Source organism: Cherax quadricarinatus, chromosome 1 (assembly GCF_038502225.1).
Source record: "Cherax quadricarinatus isolate ZL_2023a chromosome 1, ASM3850222v1, whole genome shotgun sequence".
Taxonomy (NCBI): Eukaryota; Metazoa; Arthropoda; class Malacostraca; order Decapoda; family Parastacidae; genus Cherax; species Cherax quadricarinatus.
Genome location: NC_091292.1, coordinates 90016834 through 90036877, shown reverse-complemented (window position 1 = coordinate 90036877; position 20044 = coordinate 90016834). Strand labels below are relative to the sequence as shown.

At 39.1% G+C, this 20044-nt stretch overlaps 1 protein-coding gene across 1 annotated transcript in view; it reads left to right on the top strand.

Moving 5' to 3' along the window:
• The window catches only part of LOC128689596 (transmembrane protein 231), an 86252-nt gene that overhangs the window by 18439 nt on the left and 47769 nt on the right, over positions 1-20044 (top strand). The window contains exon 2 of the mRNA XM_053777961.2: positions 11356-11516. Within this exon, the coding sequence (XP_053633936.1) occupies positions 11356-11516 (161 nt within the window). The remainder of the gene's footprint in view (positions 1-11355; positions 11517-20044) is intronic.

The following is a 20044-nucleotide window of genomic DNA, read 5'->3' as shown; positions in this document are numbered from 1 at the left end:
ACTAAAAAACCTCTCCCTCTTGAGTGGCACTGTATACACTGTATACACTGTATACAGTGTACAGTGTCTTGAACGATTCCTTACTAATAAATATTTTAAGAAAAAAAAAAAGGATAAATATACGAGATATGATATAGGATGTAATGACAGTAGTTTGTTGGGCTATGTATTGGTGGATAAAAGACTGATTAAGGGCAATGTGTAGTGTGAATATAATGCATAGAAGCCATAATTTGGAAATTAGGAGGAGGTGCAGGATTACCAGAACTATTATCCAGAGAGCTGAGGAGGGGTTGTTGAGGTAGTTTGGACATGTAGAGAGAATGGAACGAAACAGAATGACTTCGAGAGTGTGTAAATCTGTAGTGGAGGGAAGACGTGGTAGGAGTCGACCTAGGAAAGATTGGAGGGAAGGGGTAAAGGAGGTTTTGTATGCAAGGGGCTTGGACTTCCAGCAAACATGTGTGAGCAAATGGAGACAAATAGCTTTTAGGACTTGACGTGCTGTTGCAGTGTGAGCAGGGTAACATTTGTGAAGGGATTCAGGGAAGCCGGCATGCCGGACTTGAGTCCTGGAGATGGGCAGTAGAGTGCCTGCAGCTGAAGGAGGGGTGTGTATGTTGCAGTTTTATAACTGTAGTATAAGCGCACCTCTGGAGTGAATGACGAAAATTTTTCTTTTTCAGGCCACCCTGCCTTGGTGGGAAATGGCTGATGTGTTAATATGATAATAAATAAATAAAAAAGACTCATGGGTAGACTTCATTATGAGCATGTTTATAGAGGGGCCACAGATATATCAGATCATTTTTTAGTTGTAGCTACAGCAAGAGTAAAAGGTAGATACAAGGAGAATAGCATCAGCAAGTAAGAGGGAAGTGAAGGTTTATAAATTAACCCTTTCAGGTTCCGTGCCATAGATCAACGGCTTTATGTTGAGGGTCCAAACCGTAGATCTATGCCATGAGCTCAGCTCACTCTGATAAGCTGTACTCACCTCACCTAATTCACCTAATTATGGTTGCAGGGGTCGAGACTCAGCTCCTGGCCCCGCCTCTTCGCTGATTGCTACTAGGTCCTCTCTCTCTCTGCTTCCTGAGCTTTGTCATGCCTCGTCTTAAAGCTATGTATGGTTCCTGCCTCCACTACATCACTTGCTAGGCTATTCCACTTCCTGACAACTCTGTGACTGAAGAAGTAATTCTTAACATCCCTGTGACTCGTCTGAGTCTTCAGCTTCCAATTGTGACCCCTTGTTTCTGTGTTCCCTCTCTGGAACATCCTGTCTCTGTCCACCTCGTCTATTCCACGCATTATTTTGTATGTTTTATCACGTCTCCCCTGACCTTCCTGTCCTCCAGTGTCGTCAGTCCGATTTCCCTCAACCTTTCTTCGTAGGACATTCCCCTGAGCTCCAGAACTAGCCTTGTTGCAAACCTTTGTACTTTCTCCAATTTCTTGACGTGCTTGACCAGGTGTGGGTTCCAAACTGGTGCTGCATACTCCAGTATGAGCCTTACGTATACAGTGTACAGTGTCTTGAACGATTCCTTACTAAGGTATTGGAATGCTATTCTCAGGTTTGCCAGGCGCCCATATGCTGCAGCAGTTATCTGATAGATGTGTGCTTCCGGAGATGTGCTCAGTGTTATGGTCACCCCAAGATCTTTCTCCTTGAGTGGGGTTTGCAGCCTTTGTCCACCTAGCCTATACTCTGTCTGCAGTCTTCTTTGCCCTTCCCCAATCTTCATGACTTTGCACTTGGAAGGGTTGAAATCAAAAAGACAGTTGCTGGACCATGTGTCCAGCCTATCCAGCCTATCCGATTTAATCCTTCTCATTAGCTTCACATCATCTGCGAACAGGGGCACTTCAGAGTCTGTCCCTTCCACCATGTCATTCACATATATCAAAAATAGCACTGGTCCTAGGACTGACCCCTGTGGGACCCCGCTCGTCACAGGAGCCCACTGTGATACCTCATCATGTACCATGACCTGTTGTTGCCTCCCTGTCAGGTATTCTCTGATCCACTGCAGTGCCCTTCCTGTTATACGTGCCTGATCCTCCAGCTTTTGCACTAATCTCCTGTGAGGAACTGTGTCAAAGGCCTTCCTGCAGTCCAGGAAAATGCAATCAACCCACCCCTCTCTCTCGTTTCTTACTTCTGTTACCTTGTCATAAAACTCCAGAAGGTTTGTGATACAGGATTTGCCTTCCATGAATTCGTGCTGGTTGTTGTTTATAATTTTGTTTTGTTACAGGTGCTCCACCACTCTCCTCTTGATAATCTTCTCCATGATTTTGCATACTATACATGTCAGAGACACTGGTCTGTAGTTTAGTGCCTCGTTTCTGTCTCCTTTCTTAAAAATGGGGACTACATTTGCCGTCTTCCATACTTCAGGTAGTTGCCCAGTTTCAAGGGATGTATTGAAGATTGTGGTTAGTGGCACACACAGTGTCTCTGCTCCTTCTCTAAAGACTCATGGGAGATGTTGTCCGGACCCCTCGCGTTTGAGGTATCGAGGTCACTTAGTAGCTTCTGCACCTCCTCCTCCATTGTTTGTATGTCATCCAGCATCTGTTGGTATGTTCCCTGTTGGTGTTCCCCTCTGTGCTGTCTTCTCAGAGCCATTCCTGTCTCTACTGTAAATACTTCCTTAAATCTCATGTTGAGCTCCTTGCATACCTCATGATCGTTTCTTGTGAGTTCCCCACCTTCTTTCCTCAGCCTGATCACCTGGTCTTTGATTGTTGTCTTCCTCCTGATGTGGCTGTACAGCAGTTTCGGGTCAGACTTGACTTTTGATGCTATGTTATTTTCATACTGTTGCTGGGCCTCCCTCCTTACCTGTCCATACTCATTCCTGGCTCTTCAACTAATCTCCTTATTTTCATGTGTTCTTCGCCTTCTGTACTTTTTCCATTCTCTGTTGCACTTGGTTTTTGCCTCCTTACACCACCGGGTAAACCAGGGGCTCGTTCTGGTCTTCCCATTATTTCTGTTGCCCTTGGGAACAAACCTTTCCTCTGCCTCCTTACATTTTGTTATGTATTCCATCATTTCATTTACCAACTTTTCTACCAGTTCTCTGTGCCACTGAACCTCTTGCAGGAAGTTCCTCAAACCTATGGAGTCCCCCCATTTATAGTCTGGCTTTTCCCATTCAACTCCTGTTACCCTCTCCACTTGTAACTCTACTATGTATTCAAAGCACAGAACCACGTGGTCGCTAGCTCCTAGGGACCTCTCATATGTGATGTCTTCAATGTCTGTACTGCTCAGGGTGAACACAAGGTCCAGTCTTGCTGGTTCATCCTCCCTACTCTCTCTGGTAGTATCCTTAACATGTTGATGCATGAGGTTCTCCAATACCACATCCATCATCTTGGCTCTCCATGTTTCAGGACCCCTCTTCTTAAAACTATGTATGGTTCCTGCCTCCACTACTTCACTTGCTAGGCTATTCCACTTACTGACGACTCTATGACTGAAGGAATACTGTGTGTGTGTGTGTGTGTGTGTGTGTGTGTGTGTGTGTGTGTGTGTGTGTGTGTGTGTGTGTGTGTGTGTGTGTGTGTGTGTGTGTGCCCAGAAATAATGCTCCTCACTTCTAAGTATCCATACTACTAATAAAATACCAATAGTAAGTCTAACACTTATCCATACTACTAACAAAATACCAATAGTAATACTAGTAATTCTAAAACTTAGCCTCTCTCAACTTCTACAAGTGTCTACGTGTGTGTGTGTGTGTGTGTGTGTGTGTGTGTGTGTGTGTGTGTGTGTGTGTGTGTGTGTGTGTGTGTGTGTGTGTGTGTGTGTGTGTGTGTGTCTGATGGTTACCCCTCACTAGCTACCCATCTCCCTCTCCTCATGCCCTCATCAAACCTATCTCCACCTTATCTACGCTGTTTCTACTCTAATTCCAGTAATAGCTTGCAGGAGTGAGTGACCAGTATCTGAGAGTGTGCAGAGACCAGAATCTGACAACATGCAACCACAATAAGTGAGAAGGACTTGCGGTGTGGCAGCGGGGCGATGACAAGTTGCCAGTTGCAGATGTTGTTGTCGTACATGTAGGCCTTGTAACACTATTTTGAAAATCCTTCACCCGTGATAGTTATAACCATTTATGCTCATACATCCCTCGTTCCTCAAGTGATTTCACTTTTCACTTTTGGTAGAATACACTTCACATTCAGTGAGCTACACTTTTTATTTATAATGGCACACAACCTGTTATGACATCACTGCTTCAAGAAGGCCTACTCCTGCCACCTTCCCTATTTATATATTTTTTCTTTTCTCCCTTTACTTATTAGCTTTTTCACTCTCACTACATGATGCCCCACAGTTCACTTGTTAACCAACCTCTCATAATTCTTGAACACCTACTTTCACACTCGCTTTGAATTTGGGCCTAGATATAAGATAATACATCTATATGGTATGTGTGCACCACATAAAACAAATCCTGCAGCACAGTGCATAATGAGAGAAAAAACTGAGACTAATTTTCGATTAAAACAGCGACTTTGCAGTATTTTTTCGTATGTGTTTTATAGTTGTGTGTGCTATTACTTGGTCTCATTTGATAGAATGGAAGATGTATTACAGAAATAGAGATGATTGGTTTTAGTAATGAAAATGGCTTGAAACTGAGCTCAAAGTAGCGGAGATGTTAAATTTTTGCCGATGTTCAAGAGTAAACAAATGACCTCACACATCTAATACACGCTAGCTGGTGGATTTAATATATGTTCACCAATGTGGTGATATTATTTATACAATTATTACAATATTGCATAACAGTAAATCTTCTATTTTTTTTGCTTGAATAAAAGTTCATTATGTGAATAAAAAATCAAAATGGAATTCTTTTGTAAAGCCAGAAAATGTAACCGATGAACAGAGGAAATGTTAGTTTAGTGCCAGGAATGTCTACATTGTTTATTTTGGACCCAGTTTTGAAATTGGAATATTTTGAACTTCACATTAAATTGGCCAAATTACCAATTTCCAATCACTTTATTTTGTTGAAGATTAAGACACTTATGCAGCATATGGGAATCTTTATTCAGGAAACGTTTCGCCACACAGTGTCTTCATCAGTCCAATACAAAGAGGAAGGCGTAAGGAGAGGAGGAGTATGAGGTAATCAGTCCCTCAGCCTGGAGTCGATGTGTTCAGTCCGCCTGCTTCACTTCACCTCACTACAGTATATAAGCCACATCTACGGCCCTATGCTGTACATTCTACAAGATTGATGGACTGAACACATCGACTCCAGGCTGAGGGACTGATTACCTCATACTCCTCCTCTCCTTACGCCTTCCTCTTTGTATTGGACTGATGAAGCCACTGTGTGGCGAAACGTTTCCTGAAAAAAGATTCCCATATGCTGCATAAGTGTCTCAATCTTCAACTTGTCGGTTTTTCAAACCATTCATCACAACTGTCAGACACTGCAGCATCATGGGATCTTGTGACAAAGAATTCTTCAACACTTGTTCAACCTTTGGACGAAGACCTAATTCGACTAGTGGATGGTACCACTATGACCCCACCTCCGCCTGCTTCACTTCACCTCACTACAGTATATAAGCCACGTCTACGGCCCTATGCTGTACATTCTACAAGATTGATGGACTGAACACATCGACTCCAGGCTGAGGGACTGATTACCTCATACTCCTCCTCTCCTTACGCCTTCCTCTTTGTATTGGACTGATGAAGCCACTGTGTGGCGAAACGTTTCCTGAATAAAGATTCCCATATGCTGCATAAGTGTCTCAATCTTCAACTTGTCGGTTTTTCAAACCATTCATCACAACTGTCAGACACTGCAGCATCATGGGATCTTGTGACAAAGAATTCTTCAACACTTGTTCAACCTTTGGACGAAGACCTAATTCGACTAGTGGATGGTACCACTATGACCCCGCCTCCGCCTGCTTCACTTCACCTCACTACAGTATATAAGCCACGTCTACGGCCCTGTGCTGTACATTCTACAAGATTGATGGACTGAACACATCGACTCCAGGCTGAGGGACTGATTACCTCATATTCCTCCTCTCCTTACGCTTCCTCTTTGTATTGGACTGATGAAGCCACTGTGTGGCGAAACGTTTCCTGAATAAAGATTCCCATATGCTGCATAAGTGTCTCAATCTTCAACTTGTCGTTTTTTCAAACCATTTCATCACACTTTATTTTATAATCGAAACAGTTGACTTGGCAATTTCTTGTGCTCAATCGATAGAATAGAAGTAATACTAGTGAAATAGCTAAGAATTTCGTCAACTGGAATAATGTAATTGGCTGAAAATGGGAGTCAAGTCGGCAAAATTGCCAATGCGTAAATATCACTGACACATCAAAATTCGCGAGAGCATAATTTTATCAATTTTCCATCAAATTTCGTACTTTTTGTTTTATTACCTTTAGAAAAAGATTCTCTACCATTTCATAAGAAAAATAAAATTATTTTTTGAAAATTCTTGGACCCTGGTGCACACTTTGAAATTTGGCTTCTGGACCCTGAAAGGGTTAAAGGAGGAGGCAGTTCGAGAAAGATATAAACCACTGTTGTAAGAAAGATGGGCTAGTGTTAGCATTCAGCAAAAGTGTCAGGTTACAGGAAAGTGGGTGCAGGAGGGAAGAAGAGCAGTTGGTGGAATGATGAGGTAAAGAGAGTAAGTAGTAAGAGAGAGGAAAAAGTTAACATATGAGAGTATTTTACAAAGTAGAAGTTACATAAGGAGGGAGGAGCATATGAAGAGAAAGAGAGGTGAAGAGAGTGGTGAAGGAATGTAAAAGGAGAGCAAATGAGAGAGTGGTTGAGGTGCTATCAACGAATTTTGCTGAGAATAAGAAAATGTTTTAGTGAGATAAATAAGTTGAAAAAGCCTAGAGAAAGAATGGATTTTACAGTTAAAAGCAGGAGAGGAGGGTTACTAGATGGAGAGTTGGAGGGAATATTTTGAGGAACTGTTAAAAGTTGATGAAGATAGAAACGTTGTGATTTCGTGCATTGGGCAGGTAGGTATAAGATCTTGTAGATGTGAGGAAGAGCCAGATGTGAGTGTGGAGGAGGTGTATGAGGCTGTGGGTATAATGAAAGGGGGGTAAAGCAGCTGGAATTGATGGGCTCAAGACAGAAATGTTAAAAGCAGGTGGGGATATAGTTTTGAAATGGTGGGTGCTTTTATTTAACTCTTAAACTGTCCAAACATAGATCTATGTTTGCTTGCGGAGCACTTTGAATGTAGATCTCCATTTTTTACATGCTTTCTTATGGAGAAAATCGAGGTCGGAGAGCTATGAGCGAAAACATAGATCTACGTTTGGACAGCTGAAGGGTTAATAAATGTATGAAAGAGGGGTAAGGTACCTAGGGATTGGCAGAGAGCATATATAGTTTCTTTGTATAAAGGCAAAAGGGACAAAAGAGAGTGCAAAAATTAAAGGGGAATAAGCCTGTTGAGTATACCTGGTATGGTGTATGGTAGAATTATTGCTGAAAGATTTAAGGAAGGGTGTGTAGACAAAGTGTTTACAGTGAAGCATATAGGTGAACAGTATTTAGATAAGGGTAAAGACTTTTTCATTGCACTTACGGATTTTGAAAAGGCATATGATAAGGTCAATAGGGAAGCAATGTGGCAAATGTTGCAAGTGTATGGAACAGGTGGTAGGCTACTGAAAGCAGTTAAAAGTTTTTACAAGGTTTGAGTATGTAGGAGAGAGAAGAGGTAAAAGTAGGCCTTAGACAGTAATGCGTGATGTCATCATGGTTTTTCAGTATGTTTACAGATGTAATTGTAAGAGAAGTGAATGCTAGGGTGTTGACAAAAGGTGTGGGATTAAGAGATAAAGAATCTAACACAAAGTGGGAGCTGTCACAATTTGCTTTTTGCTGATGACACTGTGCTTTTGGGAGATTCTGAAGAGAAGCTGCAGAGGTTGGTGAATGAGTTTGGAAGGATATGTAAAAGAAGGAAACTAAGAGTGAACATAGGAAAGAACAAGGTGATGAGGATAACAAAAAATTTAGGTAATGAAAGATTGGATATCAGATTGGAATGAGAGAGTATGAAGGAAGTGAATGTATTCAGATATTTGGGAGTGAACTTGTCAGGAGAAAGATGAGGTGAATCATAGAATTGATGAGGGGAGAAAAAGGTGAGTGGTGCACTGAGGAGTCCATGAAGACAAAGAGCATTAGCCATGGAAGCAGAGGGAAATGTATGAGAGTATAGTGGTACCAACACTATAGAATGACTTGAAGGTCGTATAAATCTGTAGGTGTTATCCTAGGAAAGGTTGGTGGGAGGGGATAAAGGAGGGTTTGTGTGCAAGGGGGGTTAGACTTCCAGCAAGTGTGCATGAACGTGTTAGGAGCGAGTAGAGGCAAATGGTTTCTATGACCTGACATGCTGTTGGAGTATGAGCAAAGTAACATTTATGAAGGGATTCAGGGAAACAGGTTAGCCGGATTTAAGTCCTGGAGGTAGGAAGTACAGTGCCTGCACTCTGAAGGAGGAGTGGAGATATGTTGCAGTTTCTTAACTGTAGTGTAGGCATACCTCTGGCAAGACAGTGATGGAGTGAATGATGATGAAAGTGTTTCTTCTTTTTTGGGTCGCCCTGCCTTGGTGGGAAATGGCCGATGTGTTAATAAAAAAATATTGTATACAATTATTGTAATGATAAGTCTACATAATTCACCATCAATGTATGCTTATAAGAAGTGTGTTCTTCTAAAATTTTTGTATGTACATATTCATTATATGTATATACTATATTGTCCAACATAACTAATCTTCTGTTATTTTAACTTCCCTTCCCTTTTTACTTTGTAAAGTACTGTTCATCCAGCTGAACCCTGAACAGTGCTGAATGAGCTTTTAAGTTTTGTGCTTTTAGTGAATATAAATGCTGTATTACAGGTCCTCCATCACAAATCCGGCATCATTGGGACCTGTAATGTGCCGGATTACTGAGTTTGCCAGATTACAGAGTGGTTAGGTTAGAATACACTTAATAAAATTAACCTACTTGACTTACACAAAGTTCATTGAACATCGGCAAAAATCGAATATTTCCGCTACTTTGAGCTCAATTTCAAGGTATTTTTCATCATGAAAGCAATCAAAATCATGTCTATTTCTGTAATATATGTTCCATTCTATCAAATGAGACCAAAAAATGAGAATGCAACCATTAAAAACCACACGAAAATATACCACAAAGAGGCGGCTAATGGCTGAGAAGTGAACTCCCTTATTTATCGTCCATCTTTTTTATTTTTGGTGTATGTTAAGAAGCATCTTTCCATCATACATTGCCCAAGTTTCAATGAGATAGCCCAACAAATAACTGAGAAAAAAAAAATTTACCAAAAATCATGGCAAGCCCAAGCCAGGTACTGGAAATAAGTCACTTTGTCTGACTTTTTTGGGTTATCCTAGGTTCTCTGTACATATGCTGCTATGTATGATACTCTATGAAACTGTATTTGTGTATAGTACCTTAATAAACTTACTTCTAGTCTGTCGACTGAGTACAAGAAACTGCCCATTCACCTATTTCAACTACTCAATAAAGAGGTCAGAAACTGGCAATTTGGCTAATTTCACAGATGCCAATTTCAAAATAGGGTTCAGAATAGACAATGCAGACATTCCTCGCACTAAAACAACATTTTCTCTGTTCATTAGTCATGGCTCCAGGCCCCTCTTATATTACTCTTGCTTACCATTTGGAATTTTTATTCACACACACAAAAAAAAAATAGAAGATTTAATGTTATACAGGCTATTGCATTATTGTTATTGTATAAATAACGTCAACCCATTCTTGACTGCACATTGGAATTTGGACTGGCAGGTGGACAGGTACTGGACGGTGACGTCATTTGTTTACTTGAGCATCGCTAAAGAATAGAACTTTTCTGCTACTGTGAGTGCAATTTCAAGGTACTTTTCGTCATGAAAGCAATCAAAATCATATCTATTTATGTAATATATCTTCCATTCTATCAAATGAGACTGAAAAAACGAGAATATAACCATAAAAACCATACAAAAATATACCGCTAAGCGGCCGCTAATGGCTGAGAAGTGAACCCCGCTATTTATGGTCTGATTTCTTTCATTTTTGGTGTACATTAAGAAGTATCTTTCCATCATACATTGCCCAAGTTTCAATAAGATAACCCAACAAACAAATGAGAAAATAACAATAATAATAATAATAATAATAATTTACTACACGTACATGCAAATGAGGTACAGACATAGCTGACATCAGTGACATACTACTATATAGAAAGCTGCTTGTTATGCAGAGTATTTCAAGTAATTTAGGTCAGTGTCCCAGGATAACACCCACACCAGTCGACTAACACCCAGGTACCCATTTACTGATGGGTGAACATAGACAACAGGTGTAAAGAAACTCCCAGTGTTTCTACCCTGGCTGGGAATCTAATATTTACCAAAAATCATATATGGCTAACCCAAGCCAGGTACTAGAAAAAAGCCATGTTGTCTGACTTTTTTGGGTTATCCTAGGTTCTTTACACATATGCTGCTATGTGTGGTAATCTATATACAGAAAATAGCTTTTTTGTTTCAGGTTTATGGTGCAGTACGAGTGTATATCACAGCCCTGTGCTACACTCCATTTTCTCTAATACATATAAGCCCCAAGACAGAGATAGGAGAATGGTACTTGTATCTTGTATCCTCTTCATACCTCCGTCGAACTGCTCGGTATTATGCCAAATATTATTCATTCTGGAGTATTTAACATGTTTTATGTTTTTTATATTGTTTATTATGTCATATTAGATCAACTGTGATAGGCAATAAGCTGTAGGGTTGATATTAGCGTAATAATAAAGCATATTCTCCTGCATCACGAGACTGAGCTCATAGCAACCGAGAGTGGCTTCAAAGCCACCTTATCTTTAATGGACAATGTACTGTGTAGGTGCTTTACACAATGAAAAGCATTTCTTTTATTCATTGGAACCATGGCTAGGGCTAAAAGTAAGCTAGTTATAACAATAAATGGAGAAAAAGATATTAGAATGACTTATGCAGCAAGTAGCGCCACCAAACAGTACCAGCAGGTTGGTGTGGCGACCCTGGAAATTTGAAATTATGCTAGCCAAAATTAGTGCCGAATAACTGAAGGAACCAAATAACTGACTGCCGGATTTCTGATGGCGGACCTGTATTATATTCTTGCTAAAAATTTACCTCAAATGGAAGTTCCATTAGTTTGATAAATAATACAGTATTGTATTTTATAATTAAAAAATCCCATTTTTACAGGGCTTTGGATAAAAGAAGCAGATTATCGTGAACAAGCAGATGTTCGGTTCAAGCACCAGGTGCTTATAATTACTGATACATCATCAGGATCAATTGTGTGGTCTACCAACTCTGCATTTAATTCTCTAATGGAGAATTACCTTCGAATTCCCATAGTTAAAGTTAGTGAGATTTTTTAAAAGTCTGAAGTAGTGTTGCAAAACTTACCATTCATAGAGCATCCTTTTCTAAATATCTGCATTAGTGTTACAAAACTTATTATTCATAATGTACTATATCCTTTTGTAATTAAAAGTAAGCATTTTATGTACTGTTGGGTATTCTCATTTAGGAAGTGTGTATGAGTAGTCCATTTTTGAGCTTGGAGCAGCTAAAATTCAGACATAATGAATTAAAGTTAGAGATAGGGTGAGCTGTATAAAGAAGCTGAATAGGTAGTAATATTTTAAATTAAGTGGTACTTTCTTACAAATGTTTTGAGGTATGGGCAAAAGGTACCTTAAATGTCATTTTCTGTGTTGTCCCTAATACATTATATACAGTACTACATTAATACTTATTTGTGTTAACCACTTCACTATCACAGCCCCAAAAAATTAAAAGTGCTGACAGTATCACAATTAAAAAAAAAAAAAAAAAACCAAAAAGAGCATATTTTGGTGGTTGTAACAAGGTAAAAAAATTCTCATCAGTGGTTACTAAGATGTGAAGGTGTCAAGTTGAAGGTTGTTGACCCACTGATGGCCAAATCAGTGACTGCTGTGAGCTCTGTATGACTTTTTTTTTTTTTTTTTTTACATTTCTGGGGTTTTAAAATTTTTTAAATTTTCCAGTAACTGTTGTGGCCCATAAGACCCAAATCATGCATAATGTATGTATTGTTACCCATTACGTATATTCAACACTGTACACAGTGTACGCAAATGGGGCAAACTCTTCCGCACAACCAATTACAGTTGGTGTCCCACAGCGAAGTGTCCTTGGCCCTCTTCTCTTTCTCCTATACATAAATGACCTACCAAATGCTTCGCAATTACTCAAACCCACACTTCTTGCAGATGACACTACATACGTCTTCTCTCACCTGAGCCCAGTCGCGCTAGCCAATACTGTAAATACCGAATTACAGAAAATATCTACCTGGATGAGGACTAACAAACTTACACTAAATATTGACAAAACCTACTTCATTCAGTTTGGTAACAGAGCTACAGATGTCCCTCTTAACATAATGATAAACGGATCACCTATCACAAAGCTAACAGAGGGAAAATTCTTAGGAATCCACCTTGATAATAGACTCAAATTTCATACACATATACAACAAATTTCTAAGAAAATTTCCAAGACCGTAGGCATACTATCGAAGATACGGTACTATGTTCCACAGTCAGCCCTCCTGGCCCTATATCACTCTCTTATTTACCCCTATCTCACCTATGAAATTTGTGCATGGTGCTCAACAACAATTAACCATCTCAGACCACTAATTACCCAACAAAAGGCTGCAGTCAGAATGATAACAAATTCCCACTACAGGCAGCACACTCCACCAATATTCAAAACACTAAACCTACTCACCATACAAAACATCCATACTTATTACTGCACCTATTACATACATAGAACACTTAACTCTGATATTAACCCTCCCCTCAAACATCTCCTTGCCAACCTCAACAGAACACATGACGATAACACAAGGCACAGATCACTCTTTGATGTTCCTCGTGTCCATCTCACGCTATGCAAAAACTCAATGTACATAAAAGGCCCTAAAATCTGGAATTCATTACCTGTAAATATAAAAGAAACACTACCTGTTTATAAATTCAAGTCTCTTTCTCAAAGATCACTTACTCACCCAAAACCAAATAAATACTGAATAACTGAACCTTATAAATTGTATATCTTAAATGTTTCTCGAAATTATATCACATAAATGTTAAACCTAAGACCCAATCTAACTTTGTTATTTTTTAAATACACTACCTAACAGAATACTCCTTTCTACTGAATGTACAGCAATGCATGCAACCATATAACCTGTCTTTGTAATACTCATTTGTGCTTTATTGTTATCTGTTTACAATAATTTATTTATTTATTTATTTATTTATTTCCAATTTGTGCACACATACAGAGGTACAAAAAAAATACAGATAAGAGCAGTATGCCAAAGCCACTTATACTATGCATAGCATTACGGGCTGGCTTAAAATTAACTTAAGATTAACTAAGCAATGATTATTATTATTATTATAATCAAAAAGAAGCGCTAAGCCACAAGGACTATACAGCGCTGCTACTAAGCAATGATGAAATCAGTGATAAAACATTAATGTAAACAGATAACTATAAAGCACAAGTGAGTATTACAAAGACAGGTCATATGGTTGCATTCAGTTAGGTAGTGTATTTAAAAAATAATAAAGTTAGATTGGGTTTTAGGTTTAACATTTATGTGATATAATTGTGAGAAACATTTAAGATATACAATTTATAATGTTCAGTTATTCAGTATTTATTTGGTTTTGGGTGAGTAAGTAATCTTTGAGAAGAGACTTGAATTTATAAACAGGTTGTGTTTCTTTTATATTTACAGGTAATGAATTCCAGATTTTAGGGCCTTTTATGTGCATTGAGTTTTTGCATAGTGTGAGATGGACACGAGGAACATCAAAGAGTGATCTGTGCCTTGTGTTATGGTAATGTGTTCTGTTGAGGTTGGCAAGGAGATGTTTGAGGGGAGGGTTAATATCAGAGTTAAGTGTTCTATGTATGTAATAGGTGCAGTAATAAGTATGGATGTTTTGTATGGTGAGTAGGTTTAGTGTATTGAATATTGGTGGAGTGTGCTGCCTGTAGTGAGAATTTGTTATCATTCTAACTGCAGCCTTTTGTTGGGTAATTAGTGGTCTGAGATGGTTAATTGTTGTTGAGCCCCATGCACAAATTCCATAGGTGAGATAGGGGTAAATAAGAGAGTGATATAGGGCCAGGAGGGCTGACTGTGGAACATAGTACCGTATCTTCGATAGTATGCCTACAGTCTTGGAAATTTTCTTAGAAATTTGATGTATATGTGTATGAAATTTGAGTCTATTATCAAGGTGGATTCCTAAGAATTTTCCCTCTGTTAGTTTTGTGATAGGTGATCCATTTATCATTATGTTAAGAGGGACATCTGTAGCTCTGTTACCAAACTGAATGAAGTAGGTTTTGTCAATGTTTAGTGTAAGTTTGTTAGTCCTCATCCAGGTAGATATTTTCTGTAATTCGGTATTTACAGTATTGGCTAGCGTGACTGGGCTCGGGTGGGAGAAGACGTATGTAGTGTCATCTGCAAATAGTGTGGGTTTGAGTAATTGCGAAGCATTTGGAAGGTCATTTATGTATAGGAGAAAGAGAAGAGGGCCAAGGACACTTCCCTGTGGGACACCAACTGTAATTGGTTGTGCAGAAGAGTTTGTTTTATCACTGATTACATCATTGCTTAGTTAATCTTAAGTTAATTTTAAGCCAGCCCGTAATGCTATGCATACAAGTGGCTTTGGCATGCTGCTGTTACCTGTATTTTTTTGTACCTCTGTATGTATGTTCAAATTATTAAATAAATAAATAAATAAAAACAGTGTCATAAATACAGTGGAACCTCGGTTTTCGTCTTTAATTCGTTCCAGAGAGTCTGACGAAAACCGAATTTGACTAAAACTGAAGAAATATTTCCCATAAAAAAAAAAAAAATAATGTCAATCCAATTAATCCGTTCCAGAGACCCAAAAATATTAACAAAAAATTCATTTATAGAGAATAACTATAGTTTTACATACAGAAAACAATGAGAAATAAATATAAAGCACTAATGATATGGATAAATGAACATTTAAATCACCTTTATCTTTATTGAAGACTTTTGTTGGCATATGGAAGACGGCAAGGAGGGGAGAGGGAGGAGAGGTTATCTCTGCCACCATCACTACCACCTTCTACCACAATCACTACCACCCTCTACCACAATCACTACCACCCTCTACCACCATCATAACCACTACCACCCTCTACCACCATTGAATTCTATCGTGTTTCTCACCTTCTTTATCAAAGGGCTGGCACTCGGTACTTTCTTTGGCCCCATGGTGGCTTATTTAGCAGTCGCACTCAATAAACAAGCACAAAAACAATGGATTATTACGAAATGTTTCATATGAATGCTCAGGGTAATGTTCACTTGACGAGAAACAAAGCCAGATTGACTCAGACTGCGTGTGTGGGATGCTTTGTGTGGGCGCGCACAGACGGACATGTTCGGTGCGGCAGATGAAAACTGAGGTGATGAACAAAAACTGGGACAATATTTTGATGAAAAAAGTCGTCGAAAACCGAATTCAACAAAAACCAGGGCAAACGAAAACCGAAGTTCCACTGTATATTGTTTACAAAATTTTTTACACAGCAATGTAAACACACATCCAGATGCTTCACGTTATTACTGTTCTAACATTTGTGCACATATATACAGGCACTGGTCATGTTCTGAGAACTGTTTGCAGTCTGTGGGTGTTCTTGAAACACCTCTTCATACACAGTGGCATTTTACACTCCCTACATACAAAGTGTCCCCCTTCACTTTGCTAGGCAACTTGTTGTGTGTGCACAGCATAACATCTCTTTTGAATCCATTTCTTGTTTGGAGCAGAAATATAGTTAGGAAGTGATCACTGAACTTCACTTGAGAGGATATTTGGTGATCAGTATGGTGGCACATTTGTTGTGCAGGTATTGTGACCTGGTATTTCTGAATTAGTTTTCTGTTTGCCAGTCTTGATCTAGTTCATATTGTATGCATTCCACAAGAAGGAAGAAAAGTTTCTTGTACCACTTGTAACTCTTGCAGACAATCAGCAAACCCAATGTTCATGCTGCATTTGTCCAAATCTACATGTTGCATATTGGTGGTGTAATCCATGACAGTAGCTTGTCTCACAATAGGTTCATTTGTGTGTCTGTTCACTTTTCCTGTGCCTTTCATTCTGTACTGGTGAATCAGTGCTGCATCACATTTGGCATGCTACACAATACACAAATAACCCGCACAGTACCAGTACCAATGCCTGTGTTGAACATAGGCATTTGTTTACATGTTCCACACTGTATCACACATCTGTCATGTTCACCTGCATGAAATCACAATTACACAACACAAAAAGATTGATACGAAAGCATTTCCTCTTGCTTGGCATATACTGCTTGAGTAACAGTCTTCCTTTAAACAGGATCAAAGACTCATTGATAACAAGCTTCCTGAAGGGATAAAAAAAACTCACTGAACCTCTGTTATATTACATGTCACTTCTATTAGGCCTTGTTATGTCTGAGAAGTGTAGCATACTTATAAGCAAGATAAAACTGGTGCTGGGGATGAGACCACTGAGTGTTGGGGTACATATAAGGTAGTCAGTTGACCAGTGATGCAATATTGTGCTTATTCTTGTGTGGAAAAGACATACATATCAGCCACAGTTGTATCTTTCTACTTGTGCAGCCATGGTCATTGTGAGATCAGTGTGTTTACCATTGTATACTCAAAGCACCTGTTGGTTTCCCTTCCTGATACTATTTACATCAGGGTTCATCAAAATAAAGTTCAAAGGATTCAAGTTCATGATACAGTTGGGCTGAATTCCACTGTATGCATTGTCAAGTTGATGAGGATTGGGCACAAACTGTGCATCCTCCTGCCAATCCTAGATGTAGTCTGGTGGTGGTTGCTGGATATTTGCAGCTGATTGTGGTGGTGGTGATAGCGGTGGCTGTGTCTGGGTGGTGGATGCAGCCTGGGTTCATAGGGGTGTGGTTTGTGTGGGGCATGGCTCCCAGCCAGAGCTAGTGTTGGCACCACCAGCCTCCCTCACCCACCAGCCATTGCTGCATGCTGCGCTGGCATTGCCCTTTGCTAACTACTGTTGCCAGTGGAAGCGCTTTCGTCCTCACTATCACTGTTGCTAGTGTTGAGCCCCATGATATACAATGTTCCTTGGGGATAGCAATCAGGACACTACCAGACCAAATGGATTGCCATATAAATTGATGCTTCACTGGTAAATAATCATTATTATCACTGGTCTGGTCTAATTTGTGTCAGTTTTCATTTTATATAATAATTTAAAGTTTAAAATATAACATGAAGGTTGCGTACAAGCAACTAGAAGAATTTGTTAAACAGGCTGGTGTGTTAAAAAAACTCAATGTTTTAATAAAATATTAGGAAATGAAGAAAGCAGCAGTAATGGTAATGATAAAAACATTGTCATAGCAATAGCAATCACAGTGCAGTGTCATTCTTGGTTAGAGCTTACGAGAGAGACATCATCATATAACATCATTACGAAATGGAAGGAGCTAAATGAGAGAGGGAGAGGTGAACAGTAGTATTCAATATCTCCTTAGTCATCTGTTAGCTGTTAGCTGCTGCTCTGGAATAAGATCATAAGATAGATACGTTTCTTGTCTGTACCTCTGGTCTGTAACGAAAGAAAATGGTGTTTACACTCCTAGATCACTCGTGTCATAAGAAAAATGCAAAAATAGCGTTTATTATTATTATAATAATTTATAATAATAATTTATATTTTTTTTTATTATCACACTGGCCGATTCCCACCAAGGCAGGGTGGCCCGAAAAAGAAAAACTTTCACCATCATTCACTCCATCACTGTCTTGCCAGAAGGGCGATTTACATTACAGTTTTTAAACTGCAACATTAACACCCCTCCTTCAGAGTGCAGGCACTGTACTTCCCATCTCCAGGACTCAAGTCCGGCCTGCCGGTTTCCCTGAACCCCTTCATAAATGTTACTTTGCTCACACTCCAACAGCACGTCAAGTATTAAAAACCATTTGTCTCCATTTACTCCTATCAAACACGCTCACGCATGCCTGCTGGAAGTCCAAGCCCCTCGCACACAAAACCTCCTTTACCCCCTCCCTCCAACCTAATTTATAATAATGAGAATAATAACAAATAATCAGTCTAGAGTGCTTTAAATGTATTAAGTATTTCATATAGGTTTGGTAGCTGACATTTAAAGCAATCCAGAGTGTTATTATTTATTATTATTATTATTATTATTACAGTGTAACCTTGGTTTTCGTCATTAATTCGCTCCAGAAAGTCTGACGAAAACTGAATTTGACGAAAACTGAAGCAATATTTCCCATAAGAAACCCAAAAATATTAACAAAAAATACATTTTATAGAGAATAACTATAGTTTTACATACAGAAAACAATGAGAAATAAATATAAAGCACTAATGACATGGATAAATGAACATTTAAATCACTTTTACCTTTATTGAAGACTTTTGTTAGCATATGGAAGATGGCAAGGAGGGGAGGAGGAGGAGGAGAGGTTATTGGTTGGAAGGGGAATCCCCCTCCATAAATACTTCAGGTATCAAGTCCCTATCCAGGATTACTTCCTTTCTTTGTCTTTTACTGGCACTGGACCCCTGTCGCACAAAAAAATCTGTCCAAAGAGGTCTGTTTCTGGCGTCTCTTATTTGCCTAAAATGAGACAAGGCATTGTCATTGAACACGTTGCAGACATGGCTTTCAGCAGTTTTGTTAAAGTGATATTTCTCCACAAATCTTTGGAACTCATTCCACTTTGCACACGTCCTTAACACTTTGACTGTTTCAGTCGTATATATGTCTTACGAGCCAGTGTTTTTGACGTACGTATTTATACTCCAAAATTCTAGTGGCTTCAAATCAAGCGGGAGGAAGCTGGTAGGCCTACATGTGAGAGAATGGGTCTGTGTAGTCAGTGTGCGCAGTATTAAAAAAAAGCCTGCAGCATGCAGTGCATAATGAGAAAAAAAACCTCCAGCAATGATTTTGGATTAAAACGCCGACTTTGAGGTGTATTTTCGTACAGTATTTATGGTTGTATTTTTGTTTTCTTGGTCTCATTTGATAGAATGGAAGACATATTACAGAAATAGAGATGATTTTGATTGGTTTCATGATGAAAAGGACCTCGAAATTGAGCTCAAATTAGCGGAAATGTTCGATTTTTGCCGATGTTCAAGAGTGAACAAATGACATCATTGTCCAATAAGTGACCAATTAGCCATTCTAATATGCAGTCACAAATGGGTTGACATTATTTATACAATTATTACAATAATGCTGTAGTCTGCATAACAGTAAATCTTCTATTTTTTGTGTGAATAACAATTCAAAATAGAAAGCAAGAGTAATATAAAGAGGGGCCTGGAGGGGTGACTGATAAACAGAGAAAATGTTATTTTAGTGCCAGGAATGTCTGCATTGTTCATTCTGGACCCTGTTTTGAAATTGGCACCTCTTTTAATTTGCGTGAAATTGGCCAAATTGTAAATTTCTGACCACGTTATTAGGTAGTTGAAATTGGTAAATGAGCAGTTTCTTGTACTCAATCGACGGAACAAATGGAGTTCTAAAGAAATAGCTGTGAGTTTGGTCGACTGGAACAATGGAATGGACTGAAAATAGGGCTCAAAGTGGGTGACATCACCGATGCGTAAACATTGCTGAGATCACTAAATTCGCGAGAGCATAATTCCGTAAGTTTTCCATCAAATTTCGTACTTTTGGTGTCATTAACATCAGGAAAAGATTCTCTGTCATTTCGTAAGAAAAA